This window comes from Pygoscelis adeliae, unplaced genomic scaffold, assembly GCF_000699105.1.
Source record: "Pygoscelis adeliae isolate BGI_AS28 unplaced genomic scaffold, ASM69910v1 Scaffold4, whole genome shotgun sequence".
Classification (NCBI taxonomy): domain Eukaryota; kingdom Metazoa; phylum Chordata; class Aves; order Sphenisciformes; family Spheniscidae; genus Pygoscelis; species Pygoscelis adeliae.
This window is the reverse complement of record NW_008824986.1, coordinates 692,864-714,057: the sequence shown is the minus strand read 5'-3', so window position 1 is coordinate 714,057 and position 21,194 is coordinate 692,864. Positions and strand designations below refer to the sequence as shown.

At 47.1% G+C, this 21,194-nt stretch overlaps 2 protein-coding genes across 2 annotated transcripts in view; one reads left to right on the top strand and one right to left on the bottom strand.

Moving 5' to 3' along the window:
• The first annotated feature begins 5,156 nt into the window (after positions 1-5,156).
• On the top strand, positions 5,157-9,883 carry PCBD1 (pterin-4 alpha-carbinolamine dehydratase/dimerization cofactor of hepatocyte nuclear factor 1 alpha). The gene is made up of 5 exons (XM_009325977.1): positions 5,157-5,198; positions 5,475-5,561; positions 8,595-8,726; positions 9,095-9,175; positions 9,785-9,883. Exons 1-5 carry the CDS (start codon positions 5,157-5,159, stop codon positions 9,881-9,883), a joined length of 441 nt encoding a protein of 146 aa, XP_009324252.1.
• Positions 9,884-11,293: 1,410 nt separating this feature from the next.
• Positions 11,294-21,194, bottom strand: part of SGPL1 (sphingosine-1-phosphate lyase 1) — a 23,379-nt gene continuing 13,478 nt past the window's right edge. Inside the window, exons 6-13 of the mRNA XM_009325795.1 lie at positions 19,947-20,035; positions 18,667-18,772; positions 18,086-18,184; positions 16,906-17,055; positions 16,412-16,650; positions 15,615-15,761; positions 14,496-14,616; positions 11,294-14,397 (exon numbers count right to left, since the gene is read on the bottom strand). Coding sequence (XP_009324070.1) covers positions 14,257-14,397; positions 14,496-14,616; positions 15,615-15,761; positions 16,412-16,650; positions 16,906-17,055; positions 18,086-18,184; positions 18,667-18,772; positions 19,947-20,035 — 1,092 coding nt within the window. The 3' untranslated portion in view covers positions 11,294-14,256. The remainder of the gene's footprint in view (positions 14,398-14,495; positions 14,617-15,614; positions 15,762-16,411; positions 16,651-16,905; positions 17,056-18,085; positions 18,185-18,666; positions 18,773-19,946; positions 20,036-21,194) is intronic.

Sequence of the window (21,194 nt, the reverse complement as noted above, 5' to 3'; positions counted from 1 at the left end):
CCACATGTGTTAAATAACTCACTAATCTCTGAGCTACTGTTTTCAACTCATTTGGCTTTGAAGCCTGCCGTTTCTACTTCCAATCAAAGACAAGTTTTTGGGCATGCAAGCTCTTCCACCTTCTCGAATCCTACCTTCTAATTCTGCCCAATAAAAGGTCTGTACAGACAGTCCTTGCCTTTACATCCACACCCAGGGCCCCACTCCTGTCCCTACCTCAGGGCGGCTTACTGCAAGACCTACAATTGGGAAGCTGGAAATAAAACCCAAGGACTTCCAGGACTTGAAAACAGCAATGGTAACCAAAGACCTCTAGCAATCTGGCTGGAGAGATATCCTCAATGCTTACGTATCTACAGGCTAGCATGCCCCAGGAGTGGCACCGATGCTTTGGTGCACACCAAAGGATGTGGAGGTGCTTCTCACGAGAAACGATTTGGTCACGAAGGTCCAGCTGAAAAGCCGCTTTGCTGAGCACAGCCACTCTTCAGCAGAGCTGATAGTGTCAGCAATCATTCCTGGGTTTCAGGATCAGATAGGTTTCTGAGCGCCCCAACCCTGTGCCCTTCTGCCAGGGGCTGCGGTTTCAGGGAGCTCTCCCGTTTCTCAGCATTTTCCTGACCCCTAGTGACAAGACGTGGCTGTACAGCAGCTGCTAAACATGCAGCGCCCAACTCTCTCCGCATAAACAAGGAGCAAAACTCACTCTTTCAGATGGGAGAAAGGTTTCCAGAACCGTCAACCCCATTCACCCTCTGCAACCCCTGCAAATTTGCCAGAAAATCCAACCTGTTTAGCAAAGAAACTTAAATTTGGACTGCAAGTCAGGAAACAAGCTGAATACAAGAAGTTTCCCTTGCACCGGGCTCCAGCTGTGCCCAGGGAAGCCGAGTTACATGATTAATCCATCAGCAGACTGGACAAAGCAAGGGGTGGGGAGAAGGCCGTTTTGATGTATTGCCTTCCCCCAGGGCAAATGCATCCTGTTGCAGGGAATGGATTGGCCTTGGCAGGGCAGCAAATTGCGTGACCTCACCACCGTCCACCACGGACTATAGAGCAAACTCCTGGGGAGCTCGAGGACAAGACCCGTGACACAGGAGTCCATTAGCTGCCAGGGCCCAGGGCCCTTGTTGTTGTCATGCCACTTGGTTTCAAGGACAAACACAGAGTCAAAGCAGGATTATTCTCGCTCAACTCTTGAGTTTTCAAATCTATATTCATGCCAGGCTTCTCTGTGCATCGGCTAGCAATGGGTTGTCTCTTCCAGCACCAGTCTGGCACAGGAGAAGGCATCCATGGCAATGTGTGCTCAGGTACTTTGGACACAGGTTTGCATCATCCTCCGGGAAACATCCCTTCAATGCAATATGTCTTCACTCTCAGACACTATGATATTCCACTGTCTTGCACACAGTTAGGTGTCTCCCACTTTGGTATTTGTGTCTTCTACACATTAGAAGTGGTTATGCCACTTTTATTGCCATTTTTTTCAATCTAGCCTTCTCCAGGGGTACCTGCACACTGCCTGACATCAAGGCCCTTTACCTAAAGCATCGTGTGAGCAGACCAGAGAAGCCCCCATTTGTACCAGCCTCCGATTTATTTTGTTCATTGTGCTGAGGCCAATTCCCGGCCCTCACTGACTTTGATAAAGCGACGCTACAAGAAGAAGTCTCACACAGGAATAATTAACGATTCATCTCTATTTATTGGGCCCTTTTGTCAACTTAAACTTGTCACAACTGCCATAAATCCCCTCCAGTGCTAAACAAACTCTTTAATTAAATCTATTGTGCCACAAAAGCAATGCTTCAGATACCAGCAGAGTAGTCAATGATGAAAGAGGTTGGCTCACCCTGGCTTTAAAACACCCTTTGGGGGCTGAGGTTCACCAGGGGATTGTGACCCTGTCCCAGGCTACTCACTCAAAAGCCATTAATATGGATGCAAACTCTGAAAATGTATTCCCAGTGAATTCCTGAGGCACTGCAGCTGGTTAATTGTTTCCCTGCTGACTAAGTAGTTGTTCCCCCCTGCCCACAACATATGAGTTTCAGTCTCATCACAGGAGCAACCTCAAAGCCATAAATACATGGACAATTCAGCACCCACCAGGCAAAAATCCATTCCCCCATCTCGTGGGTTGCTAACAGTCGTACTGCCCTGGGCCTCCCCATTCAGGGAAAAGAGGTGAAGCATAGCAAGCCCTTCTCCCTCCCGAAGGGTGGGAAGAAGGAACAGCAGGTGGTGCCAGACCTGAAGAAGAGCCAAGTGCATCAGTTAAAGGTGAAGCAAACTAACAGCACACCCAGGATTTTCTAAAGGCCTTCTCTAAGGAGCAGGGACATCCTGACACAGGGTCTAGTTCACACTCTGACTCTAGCTGCAGCCAGAAGCAGACCTGGGAAATGCAAGAACAGAGCAAGCACAAAGGAAGATTCTCCCTTTTTCTGCCTTTACCTACTTTCAGCCCTGGAGATCTTCACATGCTGTGTGTTTTCTATTTAGTAACCCCCACTGGGTCCATCCCAGATGTGACAGACAAACCTCTCCCATGCAGTGCTGGAGGACGCACCCTTCTTCCAAAGTGCAATATTAAACAAACACCCAGCCCTGTAACTGCACCCTGCTTGAGATAAAGATTCCTTCTGCTAGTGTCATCAGCAAACTTCCCACTGCTGAGTCAGCAGCTCTGCTAACAGCCCATCCAATACAAACTTGCATTGCAGCAAACAAGATGGCAGAAGCCACCACTTTCTTTGCTGGTTAATCCCATTTGTCTCATGAGAGGGCCCAAGATGCAAAGTCAGAGTGAATTTACCGTGACTTGAACCATGCTAATGCTAACCCCATGGGTCAGCGGTTCCCAAGGGACACCTGGAAAAAACACACCTGCAGGAAGATGAGCACATTTTTAATACTGTTAAGTGAGGGGCCAGCAGAGACTGTGGGGAAATAAAAAAATAGAAAAGGAAAAAAGAAAAAAATCAAACCATGTGGGGGAAAAAAAAAACCACCAAAAAAAGCCACTTGTTGCTGTGTTGGAGAGTCCTAAGCTCCTGCAGGGAGCTTCCCTCTCTTGGGGGGGGGAGCTCTCCACATCTCTTACGTGATTGCAAGCAGTCACACATTGCAGCCAACACTCTCAGAGGAGGAAACTAGTATCCCTCTTCCCTCACACAAAAATGTTTCAGGGAATGCGAAATGAGAAAGGGGGGGGATTCAAAAAGCAAATCTTGAGATGGGAGATAGTACGTGGATCTCAACCAAAGCAGCTTTCAGGGTCAGGCACATTTTGTTAAAAAAGTATTGACAAAATAAAAATAATAATAGTAGGTGAGCAATATGAGAGCTCCCTCCAAATACACAGAAGCAATGCACGCATGTGGGTTTAGCTGCCATTGACCCAGCCCAAAGAAGCACAGCTCTAAACTAAACAACAAGGAAGGAAAAAAAAAAAAAAAATCTGTTGCCAGTAAACAAGCACGCCCCTTGCACGGGGCTGCAAACTGCTCTGAGCAAACACCTTGCCCAACATCATTCAATTAATCATTAAAAGCAAATCTAGAGTCCCATCTCAAAAAGAAATTAAAGCCGTGCAGAGGGGGACTTTCATGCACTTAGGGGTTCAGGAGTTGAAGTCAGCCAAAGGATCCTCCCAGCCACAATTTCACTCCATAGATGGAGGAAAATCACAGCTGTCCTGCTGACACTCTTCAGCAAAAGCACATCCATCTGCCAGAGATCTCTCACATGTAAGGTTGGCAGTTAAGGCCAAGGAGAGAAACCTAGGAGAGAAAATGCCATTACAAAGGAGCTGGGTAATCAGTAGACACAGTATAATTAATCATTTTTCTCCTGATGTTCTCCAACCACAGAAATTCTCACCTCTAATGAGCTGAGGTGTCTGGCAGTTGCTCTGTACTGGCAGCACGTGTATTGGCAAGATAAACAGGATCGGCTCCCAGCTGTGCTGGAACAAAATCCAACAGAGGAAAAGCAGGGTACCATGAGAGATGGGGTATCTGCTTCCTCCCCCATCTCCAAATCAATAGAGAGGCCAACAGAGGCAGTGTCACCTAGCCAAGGCGCATTCGAGGCCCTGACAAGCCACCATCAAAACTGCCACTGCATTTTCTCGAGAAAACTGCAGCTGAGATCCCCTGAACATAGCTGTTATCTGCAGCACCCCTATCTCCACCTGCAACTTCATGAAAATACTGCTTCCTTTACCTCCTGCTTATGCCACTATTTACAGGGGCGCTTCTGCTGGCCTGTGCTGATGAAACTGCCAGTCCTGCAATTCAAACTTATGCCAAGGAAATATTCTGCTGGCCTTTCCCACCCTTACAAACAATCCCACCCTCCCGATTTCATTGCTGGAAACCATACAGTGCCCCTCCTCTTCTCATCCATATCAAAGCTTCCAGCTTCGTATCTGCACACAATTATTTTCTTCTCTGGTGCTGCATTGCTCTCCAAGTCTTTTCTCCCCGGACAGACACTCAGGGTCTCCCAGGACACAAAAGATGTTCATTTTTCCTTTTCATTACCCTGGCAAGCAAATCTATAGAGGGCAAAAAAGGAAAGGAAGAATTTGATTCCCTCTAACTTGCCTGCTAGAGAAACAAATCATCTCTGTGGCACCCACAAACCCTAACAGCAGAAAACAAAACGTGCACAAGAATACATACAAGGGAGGTATGTCACACTATATTAAAAAATTTTCAAAATCAGTTGCTTCAAGGGTAAAGAAAGCCATGAGTGTATAGCGGGGTGCTGAATTTCTGTCTACCATGTCCATCAGCATGGTACAAAATTGTTGTCAGCACTGGAAAATTGCCCATCATGTGAGTGGGTTTAGCAGACTATGAGCTGCAGGACATGGGCACAAATCCGGCAGGCCTGGAGAGCAAAGACACGCCAGGGAGCAGCATGCGGCATCCGCGCAGACACGGTTCCCTCAGCAACGGGAGAAAACACCTTAAAAATGCTCAGAAGCATTGTGCGGCACACACTCCCCCCATTACCCCGTCTCTTGGTCCACGTGCTGCAATATAATCCAGGCTGTCCCCAGACAATGCAGCCCTCAGCTCGCGATTATCACTGCACAGAGCTCAAAGGGCTGGGAGGCACACGTGTGCTCAGCCAGGATGACTGTCACATTCATCACGTGTTGCCAGCAGCATCCAGCGGTACCGGCTCCTACTGCCCCTTCTCCATCCCGTTCTGCCTTTTGCTTGTGCAACAGGTTAAAAAAGTGACCCTACAGGAGAGGGGCGGGTGGTTCAGGGGTGGCCGCATCACCGCTTCAGCATACAGGGGTTCATAGAGACCCTGTTTTAGCATCCCCCAAGCCTCACAGCCCCGTAGGGCCCCGGCAGGCGGGTGACCACTGCCGGGCAGCATCGGGAAAGGCGCTGGCAGCATGGGTGGACCCAGCCCCCTCGCCACGCCTCCTGCCACCCCAGACAAGGCACGGCTCCACTGGGCTACAGTACGACGTGCACCACCCAGCCTGGACCGGGGACGGAGGCCACGGAGACCCGCGGGCAATGGTAAGTCGCTGCTGGGAAATCCGGCTGTTGCTTTGCAGGCGGTAGCAAAGGACAGGGCAGGAAGGTTTCAGCGGCAGCTCCAGCCCCTGAGAAAAGGCAGGAGGAAAGGAGCAGAGCTCTGCGCTGTGGTTAATAAGTAACACAGGGAGCTCCGCCGGCTGCTGCTGAATTACCAAAGCCAGTGCGCTCTGCAGGCTCGGTTCCTCTGCGAGGGGGAGGGAAAGGGTCCATAAGCAAGACTGCACTGCCAGTGTGACCCCCGCTCAAATTCTGCCTGGCAAGTATGACCCCCACGCGTGCGCTCCGCCTGCATGGCCCATGCAACCCACCCTGCCCGGCTGGAAATCAGTTTTTTCATGGCAGCGGAGGGAACAGGAGCAAAAGACCATGGGCCTTGTGGCATACCTCATTTCCAGCCCCTCCTGCAGGTCCTGCTCATGCCAGGACTGTCCCCTTTACCTTCTCCCAGGTGACAAGTCACCCTTAAAAGGCAAGATGTTAGTTTGAGCACAGAGGGTTGTTTCATCTCCAGAAAGCCCAAAGTTGTCCCAATTTCCCATGCTGGTTCCTTTTTCTTGGTTGCACAATGCCTCTACTTGGTTTCCTGCTGGCAAAAAAAAAAAAAAAAAAATCCCAATGCCTTGGCACTTGAGAGCCAGCAAAAGAAAACAAAATAATTAAATTTCCCTAATGAGTAGAGTGTGTTTTAAAGGAGTAAGTGCACATGAAAGCATCAATATGCCATACTGACAAAAACAGCAGGCTGGCCAATGTGCTGGGGTGGAGAAGGAAGGAAGGGAGCGGGGTGGAGGGCATGAAGGGTGCTCCGGGAAGAGGGTCTGCCATCACAAAACACAGCCGGAGGAGCTGGCTTTCATGTGGTCTGTTGGCCAAACCTCAGCCTGGCCATGCCTCCCGCTGGCACTGGGCTCTCAGAGAGGAGCTGGGCCTGGAAAAAGCCCCGGGGCCCATCCTCCCTTGTAGTCACAACGCAGAAAAGGGTTCAGAGAACAAATAAGCCACATCCCCTTCCAAGCAGCCTGGTTTCTTGCTCTGCCTGGAGGAGCCTGGCTCAGCACCCAGCCCCCTGTGTCCATACCTCTCTGCTCCAGGCAAGCAACAGCTCCGGCTTTACGCAGCCTTTCTTCTCTTTAGCACTGATACACAAGCAGGAGCTTTCAGCCCCTGGTCCCTAAACCTGGCGCAGCCCCCACCCCTCTCCCATCAGAGTCCCCCAGGGCAGCCCCCTGCAGAGCCAGCCTCCGTCCCCACATTATCCAGTTGCTAAGCTACCCGCACTGGCTTATCACGCCATCAGCACAGAAGGGCAACGGCTGAGGGTTTATTGCGCTGAGCTGTGTTTACTCACTCCAAACCCAGAGCTCGGGAAGGGATGGGGTTGACATTAGCGTGGGGGGTGGTGGAGCCGGGGCTGGCAGGGGGCCATCCACCGCACAAACTGAAGGGTGGCACAGGTGGTTTGCACGCTAGCAGCGAGGTCAGAGCATGCATGGGCGAGGAAGGCTTTCCCCAAACATCATGCAAGAGGGAGAGCGTGCAGCTGTGATGCCAAGGGAACAGGAACCATCCCACGCCCAGCCACCCTGAGCTAAGGTTCAGCATGCACCTTGGCACTCTCCATTTCATGAAGTGCTCTGCAGCTGACAGCTTTCTCTAAGCATAAGGGTCACTACTACGCAGACAGGTAGGCATCCACATGGCCCAATGGCTTAGCAGACCCAGTAACATGGGAATAGGGCATAACCTTTCCAATCCTTCCTCAAAACACACAAAACAAAAGAAGAACCCACAAAAACATCAGCTCCATGGCTGCCTCTCTGGTTTTGTACAGCCTGTGAGGAGGTGAACTACAGGAAAAGACAATTTGCCTTCTTTGGTCAGCAGCCTCTTGAGACACTTCACTTGGGCACTGATGCTCAGAAGTAGCATTTTAAACAGCTGAGCAAACACCCACAAGAAACAGTGAGCTGTATTTGCTGGGACTCATATCTGACTTGCCACACTTTGCTCTACAGCATATAAAAGAAAACAAATTGCAAAGAGATGTTAGTCTTTGTCATTGAGAAACAACCACCCTCACCAACGTGAAAGATCAGAACACCCACTAGGAAAGAATTTTAATCACCAGAACATAATCTTTCAGATAGAGCAATACCCCTCCGCACTCACTCCTGCCTTCCCCACTGAGCCAGAAGATACGCTGGCTTGGCTAGCCCCTATCCCCAAGAACTCCATTTTAGTTTCATCTTTGCCCATATTCACTCCCCAAAGCCAAGAACTGCTGCTTCCCCCCTCCTTAAAAAACAAATAGCAGCTCTGCCCAAGAGGGGAAGACAACGCTAAATCACAACACCCCCCCTGCCCTTTGTTACTCAAGACAGAAACAGCCTCTTAAACTCCATCTTAACATAAGGGAGATTGAAAAGGAAAAGGAGCCGATCTCCAATTTAGTGTGACTCATGTCTCTGATTCACACCACTTCTTTCTCCTCTAAAGCAGGCTTCCAGTGCAAATGACCTGCAAATAATGCCCTCCCGCTTCGGGAAGGTACTTCACAAACCTCAAAAGCAGGCAATTCCTAGTTCTAGAAGCCATCACAGAGCTTCAGGGTTTTTTTTTTCCAGAAAATTGTATGTAATGTATTTGGGAGCTTAACCTCACACAGCCATCATTTCTTAGTACCTCAGGTTATAATGAATACATATATACACTGGTAAAGTGGTAGGTGTTGCAGGTCAGAGGACAAAAGTGACAAGCTGGACTTCACTGGACCTCAGTACATGCAGGGTGTACCCAGAGCAGGGAGCAGAGGACAGCACTGATATCGCCTATCATCAGCACCCCCCAATTCAGGTCCGCACACACACTCTAACCCTCCCACCCAGTCTGCAGCTGCCTCCATGGACCCATAATTCCACGACCCATGGGATGCCTCACTGCTTTGAACATCTGCTTCATCCTACCTCTGCCATGCTGATCTGCTCCTCTTCCCTTTCCTTTCTGCGGTGTCAGGCAGGAAAAGCCCACAGACTGAGCGCGGAGGAGAGGGAGCAGCTGCTGCCAAACCTGAGAGCCGTGGGGTGGAACGAGGTGGAAGGCAGAGACGCCATCTTCAAAGAGTTCCACTTCAAGGACTTCAACCGGGTATAAGCATCGGTGGTACAGAGTTTTACAACGTGGGAGACCTGGTTTGCAGAGTAGGGAGTCCCATCTGCAAGGCTCAGCCAAAGAAACCCCTCCGTGTTTCTCCTGAAATGTAATGGCTGAGCAAGATAACCTGCCCAAGACACCAAAGTGCTCAAAGCCACCCAGCAGATGGTTTGTCTCGGAAAAGCTCCCCAAAAAGAGGAAAACCCATAGAAAACCCCAACAAAGATACAGAACATCCCAGGCCTTGCATTTGGTTGGGTTACCTAGAAACATGTGGTGTAAAATTAATAGCAATGTGAAAAAGAATATAATCACAGGGTAAGTGGTTCAGAGCTAACTTTTCTTCTTACTCCACCGGGCAGGCCTTTGGCTTCATGACCAGAGTGGCTCTACAGGCAGAAAAGCTGGATCACCACCCCGAATGGTTCAATGTGTACAATAAGGTAAGGAGGAGGGACGGTGGGGGCAGCCGGAGCTCTTCAGGGAACAGATCCCCCTTTTGTGAGGCACAAAACAGCAGCAGCAAATCCTGTTCAGATCAGTGGGACCTCTTTCCTCAGATGCTATTCCCTTGGCATATCACAGACAGCCTACAGCTATCACCTACAGGGTCTTTCCTCCCCTCCCTTGTTTTTGGTTTTGGAGGTTTTTTTTTTCCTCCTGCCCAGCTGAGCAGTAGCTGCCTGAAGGCGGGCAGAGCCTACAGAGCTCTTTTTTAAAATCAGGGTTGTTTTTTTAAAGCAGTACCAGAAGTAGCAGCAAGGGAAAAAGCTTCTGGAGAAAGAATGAGTTGAAAGGTGGGCATAGCCAACTGCTGTAACCAAGGCAGGGGTGGCAGTGACTTCTTGTGGCCAGGACAAGCTGTAGGAAGGAGAAAATCAGGCAAAATGCCAGACCACCTCTCCCACCCCAGGAAATTTTGCTAACAAGTCTGGAGAAAGTAATAGCACTACCTGCCTCATCAGATGTGAACTGTCTGCAGCACTGGAGGAAACCGTTCCTGCTCTGTCTGCCAGCAACACTTGGTCGGTCTGTCTGTCTGTCTGGTTTAGGTTCACATCACCTTGAGCACCCATGAGTGCGGAGGCTTATCGGAGCGAGACATCAACTTGGCCAGCTTCATCGAGCAGGTTGCAGCTTCTCTCTCCTGACTAGAGAGAGACACATGAAGCCAAAAATCAACTCTGCCGCTGCCACAACCCGCGTCTCACCTGGATGGCTGCAGCTAGAGCCTTCTCCCACATCCAAGCTAGTTCCTCGATCCAGACTGCCTAACGCCATGCCAAACTCCCCACCACAGCTCAGATGGATGGAGGCACTTCTTGGGCACCGTGCATATATCCATCTCTGGTCTTGCCACTTCCATTCTTAAACCTTTTGTTAGCTGTGTGCTACCAGCCCGCAAACTGCTGAGCCTCTGGGGCTTTCAGCAGACGCGCCCTTTACCAGGAGCCATGTTACACAATTGCACCAGTAAATCTTGCCAGAGCCTGACCCCATCCAGCCACTGTGCTATTGCTTCTTTACCTACCAGAATATGCTTTCTACCTAAAACGTGGTATGTGAACCCTTTGGTTTCTCTGGAACATACCAGCAACTGTGACGTGCAACTTGGTTATTACTGTAACCTCTCTCTAGCAGTATTATAAGCAGGTATGTGATCTCACCCTTACTGTAACCAGCCTTTAAGTAGGATACCAACTGAAAACGTTTACAATAAAGGTCTTGGTTAACCTGATGTCAGTTTGGAAGGAGGCCTTGCTGTCAAAATTACATCAACAGGTATTCCCAAGGCAGATACTGGCCTGACTGCTCTCAAGAAGGTGCTTCTGCCATGGAAAAGCTTCTTGATGAAGCAACACAGAGAAATGGCACGTGCCTTTGCAGGCCTGCACCTCAAAGTGAACGGGGTCTGAAAGAGAATGAGATTATCAAAGCCAGAACAGATGAGATAAAAACTGCTTGTGCTAAAATCAGAAGTGTACCATAGCCAAGGCACAAACACAGGGAAGGCACAACCAAAAGGCACGAAAGCAGGGCAGCAATGGGCCAGGGGCTGCTTACCAGGGAATACCTCCTGAAAGAGGTTGTAGGTGAATTTGGTGGTGTAAGATCTTCAGTCCAGCAACACAATGATCTCTGCATTCAGTGAGTCTGCAGCCAAATTGCTGCATTTTCAGTGTAACAGGAACAATTTGCTGTGAAACCAACAGTAGTTGCTTTCAGCAAAACAGTCTGGGAGAAACACTACAAGCACCCAATTCAGGTCTTTTTTTTTTTCTAACTCTTTAAAGTTCTGTAAAGTGTTAAGAGAAAATCCATAGCTCTTAAATGACAATCTTCAGCATCCTTGAACACCACATGCAAGACGTAGCCACGGACACCAACCTTTATCTTGACAGAATGAAAGAGCAGCCCTCGGGCAGAGTTAGTAAGATTCATAAACCATTCTCCCTGCCAGAGACTAGGCTGTGCATGAGCAAAGACCAAGAGCAATAGGTCCCCATTCATTCAAATGAGCATTGAAACAAAAAAATAAAGAGTTCAATGAGCCTAGATACCTAAATGCACCATTTTAATACAAACTAGGCCCATTTTCACCATCTTTTCAGCTATTTCAGCCTACAGTTTTACAGTGGCAAATTAGAGCAATACAGAATACTGCCATCAGATGAACTCATCCCATTTGTTCATTAAAAAGTCAATGCATATTTATTGGGCGAGATATTATTGTGTTGTACGCAACCCTTCCACTCCCCCCTCCCCCAAATCATCAGAAAAGTGCAGATGAAATCCATGGCATGAAGACACACACACCTCTTCTTGGTCCATCCCATTGGATAGTCTTCAGTCTAGTACCTAAGAGCACGCAAATCCTTTGGGAGTGCTTTGTATAAGCAACAAATTTAGTGTCTCGCTTGGAAAACCTGACAGTCAGAAATCTCGCAGGAATTAATAGTTGCAAAGATCCCTCCAGGTCTAAAGTACCATCCAATTTCAGATCATAATCCAGTCCACAAAATTCTTCTTTTTTGTCTTGTAAACAATTATACAGCCTGTTAATCGCACCATTTTTCTAAGACCATTTGGCATGATAAAGGAGATGCAGATTACATGTTATATGACAAGGATGAATAAAGACTACACACCCGTAAATTACAGTGGCCTATTCCTGACCGGAAGATTACATTTACAGTATAGAACAAATACACATAAAATAATTAAACCCACAAATATTACTAGTAAGTGAAGACCAGAATGGAATACACTGACTTAAAAATAACATCTTCAAATACATCCAAAAATGTGAAATGGAACACTGATCCTTTAGATCCATCTACTTCTTCCGAGGAGAATGCAACCAGGGAAGAGGAGGGAGTTTTTCTCTCCTTAACCCCACCCCAATCCATTCCCTCTTTCTTTTAAAGCAGAAACAAAAAGAGTAGCTCCCTTTTTTGTTTTGTTTTTTTTTAAATCTTGGTTCAAAAGAGAACCATCACAGTAGCCAGACACTTAAGACTGTCTCCAAAGTACAGCAAACTCAGAGATGCAGTAATGGTCACATTGGCAAGACATTAACAGAATAAATAGGTCCAACATAAATGCTGACTGCCAGAGCTGGTAACACCATCAAGAGACTGTCAGGCAATTCAAATGCGATGTTTTCAAAAGGGCACAGAGACATGCATAAAGTCATCAATTTAAGGGCAGATGGCCAAAATACTTTTGTCTCCTGGCACTGAGAATAAACCTGTTAAAAAGCAAGTATTCTTCCCACAATCACTGGGCTCAAGGCTGCTGCACTGGTTTGGGCAGTGGCTGGTAAGTAACCTTCTCATTCGGTATAATTGTTGTGCAAGTGTGTGCTTCAGCGGTGTTAAGCCAGTGAGGGTCAGCTTCGGGCTAACACGCCCACTACAGCAGAGAGATAGATGCCTTCAGATGCCCTGCACAAGACTCTGCAGATGTGGCACGACGTCTTCTTCCAAGTGTTGAACTCTGCTCAGGAAACTCTTGGTAGCATGCAAAAAGCTGCGAGGAAACAGATGGGAAAGCCCTGCAGGAGTGACTCCACTGCTGTTTAATAACTCAAGAGATTCTAGCTTGTCCTTCGCGCCACAACTGCCTCACCAGTTGCACTGGGAAAACTCTCTCACCGTAAAAACAGCGGAGAAAAATAGGAAGGGTGGTGAGCCATATGCCCAAGGCTTGAATACCTCCAACTTGCTACATCCTACCATCTACATCTCAGAGCTATACCAGCATCTTTGTAATACTGTGAAGAGACTTGGCTCAGTACAACTACTATTCTACCTTACAGGCAAGCGTACTTTCTCTGAGGCCAGTCTGCCTTTGAGGTTTTTTTCAGTATAGTACCATAAAGAAACGACCGCAGCAAATGCTGCAAGTCAACAGCTGAACCCTCAAACCCTCCCTGGCGTCCCACAAAAAAAAGCCAGAGAAGCATCAAGGCACAATGGTGAATGCCCTCTTGAGAATGTGCCTTAAAAGAATCAGTGCAAAGAGCAGAGATTACTACTATTACAAAAGTCACCTTTTTATACTAAAAGATCATGGTAAAAAAAGGTCAGCTTTGGTGCCATCTATTTGCACATGAAGTCCCTAGCCATGACACACGCCAGGGCCTGACTGACTCTACTACAGCATTGTGAGATAGTGCAAAACCTTCAAGTTAGGAACAGTGAAATCACTGTTTTGCACATCCCTCCAGAATTGTGCAAGGTACAACAAGCACTCTAGGTGGTAAATGCATGTCTTCTAGAAGAGGCAGGGAAGCAAAACAGTTACTATGTACCTAGGATTTTCAGTACCATCCAGTTCCTCTCCCTACACCACCCACTTGGTTTCTATTTCTGTTGTTATTCAAACCAAGAGATTCCAGAAAGGGATTTTGTATTGTTTTTTTTTCCCCTCAGCAGATATTGATTGCAGTCTCACTGAGATCTCCAGAGGGGATTTCAAAAAGAGTACATGACCATCTTCCCTTGCCAATTTATCGGCTCTGCATTACATAGATATAAGGCTCCCAGCACAGTCTGTTAAATGCAGTAGCTTGGAGGAATACTCAAAACAAAATATTCAATTTATTTTCTACCTTCAACTTCTGGGAAGATTGAAGCTTTGGAACACAACATAAGAACTCAAATCTAACACTTGGCTGGACACCGGCTGAATACCAGGTCTGAGGAGAAGAAACAGCAAGGAATGAAGTGACACACAGAATACCTGAGGAATTTGGAGTTGTGGAATGGACATTCAATTCACCATCAATAGTCATGATGAAAATAGGCAGGGGGAAGGGAAGGAAAGCCCTAAAACTAAAGTTGGGCATGAAAATAATGCAGATTTCAGAACAGACTAAGACGGGGAAGGAAGTTTTCAAGATCAAGCCGCCATCAGACCTGCAATTGTAGAAACAAAGGCTTACTGCAATCCCTTCCCCTAGGAAACCTTTAGAACCACCCCAGTGCTAGTTGGCAAGGCACCGATTGTTGCACTCCAGTCAGTGGTGGCCAGGAGAGCCGTTCATGTGCTTTTCACTGCAAGGAACATCTGTGCTGTAGAGGCTGTCCAAGTACGCCTGAGAAATCTCCGCTACCAAGCTCCTGTCTGGGACAGACTGGGCCATTCCATAGATGGCTCCCTAAGCAGAGAAGAGGAGGTCGTTACACAGGATTGTTAATGCCATCAGAGAAACAGGCTCACCCCAAACACACCCTCACTATATGCTGGGCTCCTTACCATGCCTGTGGTCTTGGCGTTGAGGTCCTTCATGATCTCCTCAATGCTGTCTTTGACATCTTTCAGGAACTGTTCAGCAACACCGGACTTAGTGTGCAACTGCGTAATGCAGAGATGAATGCTGGACAGGCAGGGGAAAGGGGAGAGATTAATCTTTTCAAGTATGTACAGCTCCACGTTTTCTGAGCAACCGACAGCAATTTAGTCCTTCCCCGGCCAGTGACAACCATGTATCTCCTTAAAATTGCATTTCAGCAGTATAATGGGAGAATACTCCCTTCCAATTAAAGGTAATCCCTGCAAAATACTTGCTAGAACCAAGCTGCAGAGAGTTCAGCTCTTCTTTTGCAAAATGGCAACTCCTCCTTCCTTCCTGACTTCACCGTACACGGTTAAAGGCCTATAATTTTCTCACCTCGTTCCAGGTACCTCTGGTGAGAAAAATGCAGCTGCCTGCAAGCATGGTGATCCTTGCCATCATGTCCCTCCCCTTCCTCTCCAGCTTAGATAAGCCATCAGCCACTCACAGCATGGAAGTTAGCGTCCACCAGAAGGAACAGGGCTACTCGCAGTAGCAGTGCAGCTGCTTTTTCAGTGCAGCTACATCTGAGAGCATTTGCCCCTTTTGTCCACAGAAAAACAATAACTACCCAACTCAAGGAAACACTCTGACAAACATTCATTTTACACGAGGCTGGAAAGATCACTGAAAATGATTAGCCCTTCACTGTTCTTTCAATTACCTTCACCTTCAGTGGGCAGCAAAAAGATACTAAAAATAAATAAATAAAGCTACAAACCCTCAATTAACTAACATGAGATAAAGCCCTGGCTATATTTATTTTTCTGCTTGTACTAGACAGAGGTAAATAGAAAGGGAGCCTCAGATATGTCCACTGCCAGGCTCATTAAAATTACTATTGCCTTATCCTCACTGCAGTAACTGCTATATATCAGCAATTACAAAAGTAATTCTTTCTCTGCAGAGGAAAAGTCAACACACAATTTATCAGATATGGACAACACCACTCAGCAAATCAAGAGAGCTACATGGCCTGAAGACGACCATCTTGCATACCCTGGCTACGCACATCACTCCACTGGTCTCCACAAACTCACCTTGATGGGAACTGTAGGACATTTAAGTTCCATCCTTTTGCAGCTAAGAAATTAGATAATCGATAAATGTCGAAAGTGTCTGAACCGATGGAGAGGACAGACACCTCGGGTTTCCCAAAAATGAAGATGCTGTCAATTTTTCTCAACCTTAAAAAGAAAAAGGAGAAAAGACGTGACTGACCAGGGTTACAGGGGCCAGACATTCTGTCCATCTATCTGGAGCCTTAAAGGAAAAGCTACAGAAGGGAACAGATGACAGCACATCCCTACCAAAAAAAATCACACAAGCAGCCCAAGTTGTTGGGACTTGCAAGAGGACTCAGGTCGTTAGAGGCCCTAAAGTCAAGTACACTTAAGGAAGAAATGGAAAAGAGGGAGGACAGAGAGGCAAGGGAAGACAGAGTAGCAGAGAAGATCAGCTTATTGATTCACTTAGCAACACAAGCACCCCAACAAGACAGAGTACAACCCTTCTTTTATCATCTTCAGTAAGTCCTTCCAGATTCCCCCCCAGCCATGGCTGAGGCAGAAGAAACTCTCGAAGCAAAGCAAGCTAAATAAAGATGCCTGCACCCCTCCTCCCAGTGCCTCTCGGTTATCTGGCACAGGGCAGCAACCTGGGCATAAACAACGCATCTTCTCCCGTAACTGCCCGATGGATCCCCACCCAGCAGGTAACATGCTACAGCTTCTCCAGGGGGAAAAAAAAACATTGCAAAAGAAACAAAAGCAGTTTGGGAGAAGGTGTCTAGAATGGGGTTAAAGAGTGTGATCAAAATGCTAAGGCACACACATACTCTGATTCGAGGAAACGAGCCGTTTTAATGATCCTCTTCGTAGCCTCAACGTAGCCCGATTCCCCTATGTGCATCAGAGTTGCCCAGCACGCGGCTATGATTCCACCAGGCCTGGAGCCTGCCACGGAGGGGGAGGCATATATGCCCCCTTGCCAGTCGGCTGCTATAAAGAACTGGTAGCTCCTGTACTTCTTGTCGCTGTACAGCACCACTGAGGAGCCCTTGGGAGCGTAGCCATACTGCAAGAGGCACAGAAAGCATTAAAAAGCAGCAGGAGGGCACAGGAACACATTCAAGCACTCACTGCATGCAGTCACCAAGATCCCATTGCCCGTACTTTGGTGCATTGCACAAAGCATCTGAATAGGGCAGCCCTTACCCCTGCACTTCAGCACTCCACATCACAGAGCAGAAATGCCTGAAGGCAGGGATGGCATCAGGAACTGCTTCCCAGAAATGAAAGCATTGGAAGACCTTTCTCCCCTCCTTCTTACCTTGTGGGTATCAGCAGAAATGCTGGTCACACCTTTTACACGGAAGTCAAATGGACGCTTTAGAGGGAACCCTGCCTTGTCCATGAAAGCAATGAGAAAACCACCCAGGCAGGCATCAATGTGGAAGGGGATTTTGTACTTCACCGCAAGCTGTGTGAACAAGAGATTCTGGTGAGTAACATGCTATCAGGCAAGAAAATGATGTGGTCAGGGCATCCAAACTCCAGTCACCAAAAGGTACTCTGCATTTCACAATTAAATGTTTTCTGGACCCTTTTGGAGCATCATGCCACTCTCAAGACATTGCGGATAAGAGATCTGGAAGGGCTGGCTACTTGTGGGATGCCTTCTCCTGCCTTCCACATATTTGAAGATTGCCAGCAAGAGGAAAAACAACATCACATTTTGGCAGTTTGCTGCATTTGTCAGAGAGATGTGACAACTTGGTCTGAAAGGAGTATCCACAATGAAGTGTAAGGGCGTGACCCAAATGAAAAGAAGGTCAGAGGCCTTGGCTGGTTACATACAAAATAAATAACTGGAGCACGGAGAGCAAAATCAAGAGGCATGTTTGAAAAATGAGATCTCGGGCCCTTTGACTCCTACTCCCTCCAAGCATTCCTCCAACTTCTGCACCAAGCTTGCTACAACCAGTAGGCCCTAAATCAAAGCCTTTTTACCAGGTGGGCTATTTTGCTGTTATTTCCTCTCAGATATCAAAGAATGGCCACCTGGTTGGTCTCGCAGTGGGTGCAGCAGAGCTCAAAGTCACGTACACAATACACACCTTTAGTTACAGCAGAACTTTATGGCACAGACTTGAGAGTTCAGAGACAAAGTACGTGCAAAAAAGACTTGTCACTTTGCCTTGCTGTGACACACTGCATGCACCAGCTCAAGTCTGAAATCCTGTCCCGCACAAACAGCTTTATGACAATGCCCAGAGGTACTTCTGGTATTTAAAGCTCACCCTCCCACAGCAGTTACAGAGTGCAAGAAAATAGTTCCATATTCCTCCTCACTTCCAAATTGTGTTGTACATACCCTGCTGTTGGTTAATACCCTCCCAACCAGTCTGCTCCTCCCACCAGATTCACTGGTTGGCATCCTGGAACCCCTCTGCTCTTCTTGTACAGAAGAACATGCTGGTTTTATTGCTACACCACCAGGGGCACCCTACCTCTGCCACCTCTTCAATGGGGTCCATAATTCCATGCGGGAACTGGGGAGCAGAACAGACCAGCATGGCTGTGTTCTTCGAGATGGCTCTCCTCATTGCCTGAAGATTTAAAGAGAGAAGATACTCACATTCCATTTACCAAGTGCCACCCTGCCAAAAAAGATAAAAAGTGAAAACGTGCAGTGTCTGGTCTTAAAAACCAACACACAAAAGCCTATAGAAAGGAAAGCAATGAGCTACAACCATCAGCAGACATCAACTGAGTAATTTAAGTCATCCACTTGGAAATACTAGAACACTTCTGTTTGCCCTCATCTGAAATATGGGGCTATTTCTGAAATACATAAATTATTTGATTCTAAATGAATCACACAGGAAAAAGGGATTGCTTACATCTAATTATTTCAAACAAAACCTTATCTGCAATGACAGGCGCTTACTCCTGCCATTTTTCCTTATTTCCAGGAAGCATTCATCCCTCTCTATCTACTGACTTGCCACCTGTATAGGTAGATTTCTTGCTATTTGCTGTACAATGCTAATTTCCCACAGAAAGAGTGCTGTGCTGCCTAAAGTGATACCTGAACATCCACTTCCATAGCCTTGGTCAATGGTATGTGAATCAACTTCAATCCAAAGTAGTGTGCTGCCTTGTCAAACGCTGCGTGAGCGCTCACTGGGACCAACCTAGAAAAATAACAGATGGCATATGTCAACCCAGGCAGCACCTAAGCCTTACCATGAACAGGAGGGGGAAGAGCAAAAAAGTTCAACTTGCAGATATTTGTCATAGACAGGTCACAAACAGGCCAATTGCATGTTTCAACCAGCCAAAAATCATACAGACCGAAAAAAGAAAAACGTCGGGGAAAATACTCTCTGGGACAGAATAGAGGCCCTGTGCTGTTCTGAATTAAAATGATGGACACTAGATCTTGAACAACACAGAGAAAACCTATTGAAGTAATTCTATTCCACTGCATGGTCTTCTGTGAACAAGGAACCAGAATTCCCAAGAAAGCTAATTTCTTGTCATATTACATGATATTGTACTGTCTCCAGCCAACCACCCTCCCTGAGAGGGGCATATGAGATGATACAAAAGGGAAGGAGCAGCATAAATACACAAAATGAACATAACATTTGCTGTCTCCCATCTCGAATGGCAGTGGCTGAATAGCTTTAATTAACCTTGTTTTCTGAGGCATCATATCTTTATCAGGGCCTCTAATAGCATGCAAAAATGTTAAGAGGGAAGAAAAGAATCGCAGAAATTCAGCAGAAGATGAACACCACAGTGTTTCATCTCTCTTTACAGTTTCCCCTTGTAAGCAATTAACCAGAGAAATATTTTTGATGCACCATCTAGAAAAAAAGAAGCACACTAGAGAGCAAATCCTCTATTAGCAGTGTAACAATTAGCACAGTTCCTCATTTCAGCTCCAACCAGCCCCCCGACTTTAGTCCCAGAGTTTTCAGGCTAAACCTTCTTTGATCTGAATAAACCAAAACCCTTAAACACTTCAAAGGGCCTGACAATCTCTGCTCAAGAGGGCCCAAAGCAGATATGAGCAGGCTCTGTCTAGAGCAGCACGCAGGTATTGCCAAAAACATCTGCACAGCATAGCTACCACAGCCCCCCAGCAACATCATGCCCCCCAGGCTGCTTAAAGGTTCCTGTGCTTTTGCACTGCTTCTTTTGACCCAGGTTTCTCTCCATCAGACACAGATGGACAAGGAGGAGGTGGTAATGAGCTATGAAATGAAGGAATATTGGGGTCTAGCAGCCACCTCCACTCAGAGGAACAGTAAGTCCCACAAGCTCCCAAAGCGAAAACCAAGCTGCAGAAGTATTGCTCACATTTCTGGCTGTTTGATGCCTCTCTCGTACGCCAGGTCTCGGTACGCCTTGCAGGCCATCAGAATGCTCTCAGTCCCCCCAGATGTCATCTGTCGTGAAGAAAAGAAGCAAACAAGAAAAACAACCACTTACACGGATGTTGCAGAAGAGAAATGCACCAAAGGGACACTGCCACAGCATCTCTGCCCAGAGGTGCTTCAGAGGCAAGAGATGTACAGGAAAACTCAGGTTGCAATGGCAGCAGAAGCCACTGAACAGCTCAAGGTAGCTTTCTGACATTCACCTTGAAAGTGCACATTTAAATAAATGTTGACTCCTCTAAAGGGGGAGGGGGAAAGGGAAAACAAAAAAAAAATATCCAACTCAAAAGCCTGACAAGAGGGGACTATACTGCACAGTGACTAGCTGGCAAACATCACCACACCTCATGAAACTACTAGTACATACTTAGCTCTTGATTACCTGGGGATTGTTTATCTGGATTACAGATTAATTATGCCATGTATACGGAAATAACAAAGTTGATTCTGTATTAAGTCAACTGAAGCCCAGCAGGGTTTATTAGGTCTGGAGTAGTGCCACACTGAGGCACGGAGCCAGCTCAGCATTGGCACCACTCCCGAGCTACAAAACCTTCCCAGAACCTAGAACACTGCAGAGCACAGAGCTCTCTTCCACCTCCTCTCTGCAGAGGCCAGCCTAGGTCTGGTCAACACCAGGCCAGAGCTTGTAAGTCCTCAAGGACCCAAGAAATTTTATACCAGGATGAATTTTGGCATTACTCTCCCCAGCAAGTCCCTCGGTATCCACACAACCCACTACCCATACTGTCCCAGCCCTCTTTACCCCGACCATAGGAGAAGAAGGGGGTTTGCATCAGGAGGCAGAAGAGAGGAAGGTACTCACACAAGCTGTTTGATCAAGTTTACTATTGCTTACTAGAACTCAAGAGCTGTCGCAAATAAATAAATGAAACTCTTTACATGAAGAAATTTCTCAAGTGGGAGGACTCTCTCTTGTCGGCCAGCCTTTATGAGTTCTGACACACAGGGGACAGAAAAGTGTGTGGGCACAAACCTTCCAAAGTAAAATTTTAACCTAGTAAACTGTGAGGTTGGTTTTTCAAGCCGCCTGCAGGACTGACTTACTGCTAATGCTGGGTGAGCCATAACTTGAGGATGGGGGGTACCTGGGACAGGTATACAGAACTGCAAGTGAAAGAGAGGAATCAAAAGCTACTTACAGCCC